The sequence below is a fragment of the Nematolebias whitei genome, chromosome 16 (assembly GCF_014905685.2).
Source record: "Nematolebias whitei isolate Nwh7 chromosome 16, NemWhi1, whole genome shotgun sequence".
NCBI lineage: Eukaryota > Metazoa > Chordata > Actinopteri > Cyprinodontiformes > Rivulidae > Nematolebias > Nematolebias whitei.
Window position 1 is genome coordinate 23,501,600 of NC_056513.1, and position 11,268 is coordinate 23,512,867.

General features: G+C 41.7%; 1 protein-coding gene across 1 annotated transcript in view; it reads right to left on the minus strand.

Moving 5' to 3' along the window:
- LOC119422432 (general transcription factor 3C polypeptide 1) overlaps positions 1-11,268 on the minus strand; it is a 46,449-nt gene that overhangs the window by 23,140 nt on the left and 12,041 nt on the right. Inside the window, exons 17-25 of the mRNA XM_037689804.1 lie at positions 9,168-9,476; positions 7,690-7,835; positions 7,238-7,335; positions 7,039-7,135; positions 3,832-4,015; positions 3,626-3,722; positions 2,619-2,751; positions 2,449-2,536; positions 2,292-2,353 (exon numbers count right to left, since the gene is read on the minus strand). Of these exons, the coding sequence (XP_037545732.1) occupies positions 2,292-2,353; positions 2,449-2,536; positions 2,619-2,751; positions 3,626-3,722; positions 3,832-4,015; positions 7,039-7,135; positions 7,238-7,335; positions 7,690-7,835; positions 9,168-9,476 (1,214 nt within the window). The remainder of the gene's footprint in view (positions 1-2,291; positions 2,354-2,448; positions 2,537-2,618; positions 2,752-3,625; positions 3,723-3,831; positions 4,016-7,038; positions 7,136-7,237; positions 7,336-7,689; positions 7,836-9,167; positions 9,477-11,268) is intronic.

Consider the following 11,268-nt stretch of genomic DNA (forward strand, 5'->3'; position numbering starts at 1 on the left):
TCCAGGCCAAACTTTTTCCCACAGGTGTATGCGTATGTGTAATGTATTGCGTGATTGGTCAGATGTCTGTGGGCGTGTTTGTCAATGTGGAAATGCGCTCGGACATTCAGCTGCACGAATAAACAAACACAATAAATTACTGATGGTCAAATGGTCAAAAACTCCTGGATGGAGCAGGAGTCTATCTGCTGAAAAGTGTGGCCATTTCTTCATGATAGATTTGTGGCCAAACGGTGGATGTAGGGATGGAGTGGTGACAATGGTGGGAAGAAACCCTGTGGCGATGTATACTGCAGCAGGAGGGGTTTACCAGGAGCTCCGCATCTGTGTCTCATGAACTATGAAAGGTGTGTGCAAAAACAAACGTCCCGCAACCCACAAGACCGCGAGTCAACTGTTGGGCCTGTTCGTCTTATAAGCAGCATCTTCTCATAGTGGATCAACCAGTTTGCTGGCGACAGCCACAACTACTTGTGTAGTAGTCACGTAGGTACGTGCCACTAGTTGTAGTATGACAATATATGAGATATATGCATACAATATTCACGAGTTCCTCATCTTTCTGACTGTGTAAGGTCGTGCATTGAATTTAACAGAAATGTAACGAGAGACGTTATTTATCTTTGACCCATCAAATCAATGCGGTCATTTATTTTCAGAATCAAAGTTTAACATCAAACATTTACATTGATTTGGCAAAATATGAAAATAATAACAGACAAGTTTCACAGAAAAGGGACATCGATCACTCGGCGGTGAACGAGGACTTTGCTTCAGATATTTCTAAAATATCTGTACTGATTTTATGAGAAAGAGAGAAGAGTTTAAGATGAAATGGAGTTATCTTACAGAGAGATATGTGAGGGAATTAATCTGTTTGACCAGAACGTGCACGCTTCATCAGATCTCAGCTTGCTTCCGGTACACTTTAGTCGAAGAAGAAACTGTTACCTGGTTGACGATGACTCAATGTCGGTATAGAATCCTTCAGACTTTTCAGCGTCTCCGTTGAGAGCAGCTGAAATCCTTCGAGAGTCGTGCGTGGTGTTCAAACAGAAATTATAATTCCAAAACGTCTCTGGATCATCCTGAACGCGTTTGCACCCAAGAACTCTGAACTCCTTTCATTCTTCAGAACTTCTCAGACTCTAACAGAATCTTTCAACTCCAGCAACTCTGTAGTTCTTCATCTCCTCAGGCTCTCCAGCTTCTGGAATTCTCTGGAATTCTACTGAATTCTCCTGAATTCTCCTGAATTCTCACATGAACTGGGAAGTTGCCACATTTTAAATGGGTCGACTTCCGGTTCATTTGAGAGCCTTTGATTGGTCGATGGACCAGGAACAGAGGTGTGGTTTATGATGTAAGATGTTATCAAAAGTCAAGGATTGTTTAGTAACAAACAGAAAGATTATTGTAGGACTTCAGACTTCGTGGAGTCTGACACTTATAATCTTTTGCAAAAGTTTAAACATGACATCTTTCTCGGTAAACATTTTAGTTGACCGAAAACCAACCTTTCACATACTTACAAAACTTGGCTCATTTCAGACAGAAAATCAAGAAATGCATATTAACCTGATTTCTTCTTTAAATGAGGAATAAAAATCATTACTTACTGTTTATGTAAAATAAAAATGAGTAGTTCTCTTCAACCTGTAAACATTGAGTGAACTAACACAATTTTGATTATCAAACATTTTGTAAAACAGTGATGATCATAGAGAATTGTCTTTTCTGCTTGATTAATTCAAGAAAGAAAGTCATCAGATGGCTCAGACTGTATTCAGATCAATGAAATAACAGTCCCTGTCCATCTGATAGATTTGAGGTCATCAGGGTCAGATCAGGGTCAGATCAGGTTCACTACACTTGTTCACATGCAAAAGGATCAGCTTAACAAGTGATAGTGCCGTGATAGCCGCTTGCTATTCACAGGGGGCTGAGTAACACTAGCAATAACAGCACTGTAAGAGAGGGACAGTTGAACACGGAGGACTCCATACTTTTTAACGATTAAATTTATATTTCTCTAAGTTATGTCTAACAAGTTACATCTAGTATAAATTTATCATAGAGTTGTTAAAAAAAACAGGATTTGTTGCATTTGTTTTTAGAAAGCAGGCCTAGCATTTTTATACTTTATATTTTTGCTATTTTTGGGTGTAACTTGGACCTTGAGTACACAGTTTTGTTCCGCCTCATGTACTGCATGTGATGCAATGACAATAAAGAAACCTCAATCTTGAGCATTCCCTTAAGAAACGCACAAGAATAAAATAAAAACACACCTCCACATTTTCTGTCATCAGAGGCTGCTTGTTGGTCAGGTACCGAGGTAAAGTGCTGCTTCCTGTTGATGAAGAGATGGTGATGAGTAACTGAGCTTCACAAAAATCACTGTCAGTGGTTAAAAGGTAAAAGATCAATCTGCTCCAGGAACCTCACCAGCTTGAAGTGTCAGCCTGAGAACATTCCTGCTCAGCAGGCTCTTTAGTCTCATTTTGGTCTGAGTCGCCTCCTCATCACTCGGCTTCTGAAAATAAAACAGAAATTTAGATCTATATCAGACACATACAAAAATACGCATTTGGCATGCATCTTTGGTAATTAAATACCTTTTTACAAACAAGTAGATGATTGGTCCACAGCCAGTTGCGTTTAAGATGAGCGAAGAATTCAGAGTCCAGACCTGCCGCTCCTTTTCCGTCTCCTGGTGTGGACCCGTCGTCACACACTTCAAAGCTGCCACTGAGTGTGTGTGCACACAGAAGAAAAAAAATCATCAACATACAGTAAAACTTTAATACACGGAATAAATTATACCGTCACTGGCGCTTTAACAGCCTTGATTGTTATTTATTTTACAAAAATTAAAGAGAAAAATCTAACGAAAGGGCGAATGTATTCAAAAATGCACCTTTTTTTCTTTTTATAAAATTTTAAGTTTAAAGCTTGAACTGTGAAAAAATCTATTATTCATTAACAGAAAAAAAAATCTAAATTTTAACTAGTCATTCATATTTTGTTTGATTTGATCCTAAGCATTCATACAAAATAATAAGAAAGCAAATCCGAAAGACTAATTCAGATCTTTTGAAGTGGGGTTCTACGGAAAAGTTATGAATATCTTACCTGTTGTAGATAGCGCTTCATTTTATAAATCTGTAACACTGTAAACTTTTTGTTCAGTTATTTACATGGAATTCTTTCATTATTTTTAGGTGCAATTTGCAAATAATGGCAGTAACAGCTAACTGTAGCATTTCCTACAGGAATGTCATAACATTTCTGACAGTGATGCAAAATTAACACTAAACGTTTTAAAGCAGAGTTTGCATGAACCTCTTTAAAATCTTTTGAGATTGAAGGTATTTAAGTTATGCAGCAATCCGCTTTGGTCTTGGGCCCACTCAGACTAGCCATTAGCTCATCAGTATTGTCAGAATTAAGCGCCATTTCTCCAAACTGAAGTTTTCAGAGCTGCATACAACAGGTGGGATAATTGTTCAGAACCTTCCCATTTCAAAATATTTGAACTACCACTATAATGCATTCATGACTGTTAATTCTCCATAAATGTTTACTGTTTTTTTTTTTTAGAAAATAGTCATACTCCACCTACTTTAGCAGGTGTGACAGGTGTGCAAACACATAGCGATCATGTACAATGGAAGGAGGAGGTTCATCTTCTGTGGCAGTTCTTTTACTACGAACCACCCCTTTAAAAAAAAAAAAAAGCAAAGAAATAATCACACCTTTTTGCAGTAAACATGATAATCGATCATAAAATGTTGATGTAAATGCCCTTATGGTTGTGTATTCATGTACCCAGTGGTGTATTGAGGCAGACACACATCAGGTCAAACCAGTAGCGCTCCACATCCTCTAAGGTCTTGAACGTGTATGGACGGGTCTCAAAAGGTTTGTCAGGCGGTTCTGTGACCAGACAGTAGTGAGGCTCACAGCTAGAGGTGTCAACAATAGTGGCATTACGTTTCAGATACACACACACCTGCGTTGAAGCAAGAAAATAAATAAACAAGTAAAAATTTGCTTAGGTTTTGCTTGAGTTAAGAGTTCTTTTACAACAAAATTACACTTACTAATATTATTCAATTATTGCCAGTTTCCAGGCTTTAACAAATCCATCCATCCATTATCTTTTACCCGCTTCTTCCATTTTGGGTCACGGGTGTTGACGGTGCCCATGTCCAGCAATCACTGTACGTGGGGCGGGGTACACCCTGGACAGGTCTCCAGTCCATCATAGGGACACAGAAACAAACGAGGCAAACAACCATTCACTCACTCACTCACACCTAGGGACAATTTAGATTAACCAATCAGCTTAACATGGATGTTTTTGGACTGTGGGAGGGAACCGGAGTACCCAGAGAAAACCCATGCATGCACGGAGAGAACATGCAAACTCCACCCCGAAAGGCCCCCGGACCGGGATTTGAACCGGGACCTGCTTACTGAGAGGCAGCAGCTCTGCCAATTCCGCCACCGTGCTGCCTGCTTTAACAAACGTATTCCTCAATTCTAAGATTCCCAGAGAATAAACATAGTTTTACGTGTTTTACCTATGAAATAAGAATAAAAACACAAATTTATAACCTTAAATCTAATTCTGTAAGGAAAATGATTGAACCTGTTAATATCCATATTATTTCCAATTACCATTTTTAAATCCTCATGACATATTTAGTTTATGTGGGTTTTTAAAAACCAAGTGGTCAAACCATGCGGTCAAACCAAGAGGGCCAAGTGGTCTGCAGCCTTGACTGTTGATGAGCAAAAGCTTGGATGTGGGAGGAACTCGGTGAGACCCTGGAGAACGACTCTTGGTTGGCTCCGAGGAGATTCTGACAAACCATTAGGCAGCTGAGGAGGGGAAAGCAGTGCTTTACTAACACTGTGCTCTGTGAAGGTGGGCTGCTGTTGACCTCAACCAGTGATGTCATCAGGGGGTGGAAGGAATACTTCTCAGAGCTTCTCACTCCCACTGACACGTCTTCCATGGAGGAAGCTGAGTCGAGGGACTTCGGGGTTGGTCCGTCCAAAACTGTAGCTGACGTCGCTGAGGTAGTTAAAAAGCTCTGAGGCAGCAGGGCTCCGGGGGTGGATGAGATTCGCCCTGATTTCCTTAAGGCTCTGGATGTTGTGGGGCTGTCTTGGCTGACACGTCTTTGCAACATCACATGGACATCTGGGACAGTGTCACTGGATTGGCAGACTGGGGTGGTCCTCTTCAAAAAGGAGGACTGGAGGGTGTGCTCCAATTATAGGGGCATCACCCTCCTTAGCCTCCCTGGTAAGGTCTATTCAGGGATACTGGAGAAGCGAGTCCAATCGTTAGTCGAACCTCAGATTCAGGAGGAACAATGGTAAATGGTAAAAGGACTGTACTTATATAGCACCTTTCTATCTTATCAAGACACTGAAAGCACTTTACAACAATCTGTGCCCTCATTTACCCATTCATACAGCACTCTACTACATCTATACAAAGCTAATTGAACAAATCATTCTAAAGAGACTGATCAGTGCTTTTTTATCACATTCACACACCGATGAGACACACATCGGAGACAATAAGGGGTTTAGTGTCTTGTCCATGGACACTTCAGCATTTGACTGCTGGTGCATTCGAACCCCCAACTCTTACATTGAAGGACGACTGCTGTAACAACTCAGCCACAACCACCACTCAGCCAATGTGGGTTCCATCCTGGCTGTGGAACTCTGGACCAGCTCTTTACCCTCACTAGGTCCTCGAGGGGTCATGGGAGTTTGCCCATCCAGTCTACATATGTTTTGTGGACTTGGAGAAGGCATTTGACTGTGTTCCTCGGGGTACAATGTGGGGGTGCTCTGTGAGTATGAGATTGGGGGCCCATTGTTATGGGCTGTTCGGTCCCTATAAAAGCAGTGAGAGAGTTTGGTTTGTATTGCCAGCAGGAAGTCAGACCCCTTCAGGGTGGGAGTTGGACTCTGCCAGGGCTGCCCGTTGTCACTGATTCTGTTCATAACTTTTATGGACAGAATTTCTCGGTGCAGCCAGGGAGTGGAGGGATTCTGGTTCGGTGGCCTCAGGATTCCATGTCTGCTCTTTGCAGATGATGTGGTCCTGTTGGCGTCATTGTGCCATGATCTTCAGCTCTCACTGGAACGATTCGCAGCCGAGTGTGAAGCGGCTGCGATGAGAATCAGCACCTCCAAATCTGAGGCCATGGTCCTGAACTGGAAAAGGGTGGATTGCTCTCTTCAGGTGGAGGGTGAGGTTCTGAATCAAGTGGAAGAGTTCAAGTATCTTGGGTTATGTTCACGAGTGAGGGAAGAATGGAGCATGAGATTGACAGACGGATTGGTGCAGCATCTGCAGTATTGCGGACTCTGTACTGGTCCGTTGTGGTGAAGAGAGAGCTGAGTTGTACGGCAAAGCTCTCTGTTTACCGGCCGGTCTATTTTCATACCCTCAAATATGGTCACGAGATCTGGGTAGTGACCAAAAGAATGAGACTGCAGATACAAACGGTTGAAATGAGTTTCCTCCACAGGGTAGCTGGACTCTCCTTTAGAGATAGGGAGAGAAGTTCAGTTATCTGGGAGAGACTCGGAGTAGAACTGCTGCTCCTCCACATCAAGAGGAGCCAGTTGAGGTGGTTCGGGTATCTGGTAAGGATGCTTCCTGGGCGCCTCTGTAGTGAGGCCCTTTGGGGCATGTCCGACTGGAAGGAGACACCAGGGAAGACCCAGGACACACTAGAGAGAGACTGTCTCTCAGTTGGCCTAGGAACACCTTGGGGTCCCCCCAGAAGAGGTGGAAGAGGTGGGTGTGGAAAGAGATGTGTGGGCCTCCCTGCTCAAGCTGCTGCCCCTGCGGCTTGACTTCAGAACAAGCGGAAGATAATGGATGGATGGATAGATTTTTTTAAATACCTACCGGTAATATCTTGTACAGTTGATGAAAGGAGCAAAGGCACATCTTTATTCTGTCATGACCAACAGAGTTAATGTGAAGTTCAATACCTGATCTTTATCCTTAAACTTCTCTATAGGGCCAAACTGTAGCAAACCCATGTAGACCAGCCTCTGAAGGTTCTCATGAAACGAGTGAATGTATTTCCTAAAATAAGAAAACACTAAAATCTTAATTTTCAAATTCAAGATATGATGTGTTTCAGAGAGTTAAATAGAAACAGAGCAAAGCAGAGATAAAGAAAGTCACCGTTTATAAAGAAGCTGCCTTTTGGTTTGTGCAGGCAGCATTCTAACAAGGTAGTGCTGCTTCACAGGGTCACTGATGAACTCCTCCAGTCTGTCCACCTGTGGATACAGATCAGATATGAGTTAAGTCCTGCATGGTGCTTGAAATTTGCTTATAAAATGCAAAAAGTGGCAAAATGATTTCTTTAATGATTGCTAAAGCGACGGGGGGAAACAAGATCAGCATTTTGATCTTAGCTTTATGGTATAACTGTTTAATTGTGGCTTATTCACCTTAATTATTTCAACAAACTAAATATTATAATATGTGGCTTATTTGAAATTAAAGGTTATTTAAAATGACACGAACTGGCACAGATTATTTACTTTTATGTCACCACAACAGTTTTTCTGCACACCTGGTCAGCAGGATAAACGCGACAGTTAAAAATAAAAAACAGTATTTGGTCTTACCATGTAATTAATTTGTACGCACTGCACAAAAATAGATAGAGGCAAACAGAGGAGAAGGTCGCCGACCATCGCCCAGCCATAACTAAAATCCTTGCGGACCCGAACAGGAGGGACAAATCTCTTCCATGAGTCCTCATCAACATACACTATCACAGAAACACAGATTGTTTTAAAAAAAATAGTCTGTTTTTAAATGGGAAAAAAAAGTTTGAACCTAGAGTTTAGTTATAAGTAAAAGTGTGCAGAAATGATACAGATATAAGTAAAATTAAGCTTCTCTGAAGTAAAAGTAGCATTTCTTAAAGAAAATATGACAATACTACTAATAATACATTACATTTGAAGGCACTTTTCATGATACTCAAGGACAAGGTACAATAAAATACAATGTAAAATGCAGGAAAAACAACAACAAAATATATTTTAAAAATCGTGCATAACAAACACAGGTAGTGTAACGTGAGGTTAGAGTGAGTAGGACTGTTTAAAGAGGAGAATTTTGATGCAGGATTTGAAAATGGAGAGGGTGGGAGAGGTGTTGATGTCCAGGGGGAGAGAGTTCCGGAGGTGGGGCGCTGCGTGACTGAGTGCTCTTGAGCCCACAGTGGTCAGACGAGTAGGTGGTTGGGTGAGTTGGGTGGAGGACCCGAAAGTGCAGGTGGGTGTGTTGATGTGGAGGAGTTCTGTGAGACACTGAGGGGTGAGGATGATGAGGGCTTTGAAGGTAAGAAGCAGGATTTTGCATGAAATACAATATTTAAGTGGAGCCAGTGAAGATGATGCAGGACAGGGGTTTATCCGACTGATGGAAGTTCTGGAGATAATGTGAGCGACCGTATTGTACCAGTTGGGAGTTTATGGATGAATCTTGCTGGTAAACTAAAAAGAAGGGAGTTGTGGTAATCTAGGCGGGATGTCACCAAAGAGTGAAGCAGAATGGCAGTACTGCTGGATGACGGGTACGGATGGAGGCAAGAGATGTTGCAGAGGTAAGCTGAACGAATGATATTACAAATATGGGATTAAAATGATAATGTATTGTCTAGGATGACAACCAAAAAGAAGTATTCAAAAATATTTTGCCTTGCAAACCAAAGTTTAAAGCAAAGACCGCCCACAACCTGTTACAGCTCAGACTATCTGATGGGCATGACTTTCAGCTACTAATAAACTACATTTTAGATCAATACCTGTAAAATTAACAGTTATAGCATTTTATTTATTTTTTTTTACACAAAAAACAATAAAGTGGATTAGTTATGGTAGCCATTTCAATTTGGGTCGATTCTAAAAGATAATCAGATGTAAACGAACATCAATCCCATGATTGTTTGCTGAAAGTTTCATTAAAATCTGCCTACTGGATCATGACATATTTTGTTCACAGATAAATGAATACACACAGACACATAGGAGCCATTACATGATTGCCCACTTTTCATGGTGGAAGACAGTTTCCCCAAACAATGCTCTCTTACCTTTTATATTCGAGTTGGAGTCTTCAGGCTGTGCTGTATCGTTCATACACTCTTCATCATCTGACACCTCCTCCAGGTTAGACACACCAGGGCTTCCAGTTTCCTCCAGATCCTGCTGTACGTCGCTATTTTGGAGTTTACCATCAGAACTGGAGCTTTCTGGTTCTGCTGGGGTTTCATTTCCCCAGTTTGTCTCAGTGGAGTCTTTTCTCAGTGGGTGTTCGTAAACAAGGTACCAGAGAAAAGTATGGATGGCGTGTAGACGCTGCATCTTGGGTTGGAAGCCCATAGACTTCCCCTGTCCACGAACTACAAACAGACAGAGAGAAACAATTAAACAGGAGGAAGACAAACATTTTAAGAATGGTATCAACTTTTAAAATGTGCTCAGTTTTTGCAATTTATTTTACTGTAAGACAGCAAACTGATCACATTTAGGTTTAGGACAACTGGTTGGACTTTTATAGCTTTGGACTTTTGAAACTTTGTACCATACGTTTGGAGAATTTCCAGAAAATTAATTGAGATGACACCTGCAAATTTGTATGTGTTTTAGCCGTCTGCTACAGACTGATAGGCCAGTGGTTGGTGCTTAAAGCCAAAAGAAATCAAGTTTGCTATTAAAGAATGACTCAAGTCCTTAGCAAGTTACATCACCATGTAAATCCAGAATAAATAACTGGACAAAATACAGTAGTCCCTCGATACTTCGTGGTTCAACTTTCGCGGATTCACTCTTTCGCGAGTTTTCAACGTACAATTGAATACGATGTCATGGAACAAAAGAAGATTCCCAGAACAGACCAAGATGTACCGGTAGTTCATCAGATTTATTTACAAAGCTTCGGAGAGCAATCCAACAATTCACAGAACATGCGATTACAAGATTACACTGTTATCAGTGCTCTCATCCATGTGAAACCCTGACCTGCTCTAACTCTCTGGGCCGGACAAATTAGTTTTATAGAGTAATCTTCCAGCCCAGGCCTCAGCTCCTCCCCTCCATGCCCGAGAGCCATCATTGAAAGGTCCGCTTGCAGACAGGAAGGAGTGGAACTGAGTCAAGGACTCTGCCTGAGACATGTCACCATATCAACTCTATTATATCAATGTCATATCTATCAGCCCTTTAGGATATCAAAACAACCAGTTCTTTCTGTTCCTCACTGATTTATCACAGTAGGAGTGACTACATGGGACCGTTAGTATCACACATCACAACATGTGATGTCATGGTCGTGCTGCTGCTCGGCGTATTGTTTTATGCTATTAGTGCTTAGCGTATTTTTGGTTTATGTTTTTCTTAGTTCATATCTTAGATCTTATTACTTTTTCTCTTTTACACTTTATTGTTGGATGTAACTGGGACCCTGTGTACACAATTTCATTCCACCACATGTGCCACATGTGGTGCGAATGACAAATAAAAAAAACTCTGACTCTCTGAACATGAGCAAAAGGACATTGCAGAATGTTCCAACAGGAGAGGTATTGATCATGATGAGTGCAAATAATACACATTACATTGACACACAATTTGCTAATTGATGGAAGGTGACCAACCAGAGTGTTGTGCTGAGGGGTGGACTGGCCATCGGGAGCACCGAGACATTTCCTGGTGGCCTGGCACGCTCAGTGATTGCTGAGGATCCCCCTGCTTTCTCTTTTTGAGGCTGTCTGTCATAGCAGAGCAGAAACACACAACAGGCGGGCGCGCAACCTGTTGTGTGTCTCTGCTCTGCTGTAACAGACAGCCTCAGGAAGAGAAAGGAGGTGGGGGCTGTCTTTCCCCATCACTACTGTTCAGTCTGCAGGAGCTTCAGTGAGACAGATACCTGAGTGAGCGGCATGGATTGTTTTTTTTAAATAATCAAGTGAGACTTGAACCGAGCATTTGGTCCAGCAATCATTTGGTCCTTGGCAATCACTGAGCGGGCCAGGCCACCGGGAATATCCCGGTGCTCCCGATGGCCAGATTGGCTCAGTGACCGTAGCATCAGTCTGTCTGCTCTCGTTCGCTGTGCTCTTTTAGAGCATTTAGATTTTAGAAAATTGTTAAGAACATTGCAAGAGTGTGGGAAGGGTTTATAAAACATAAAAA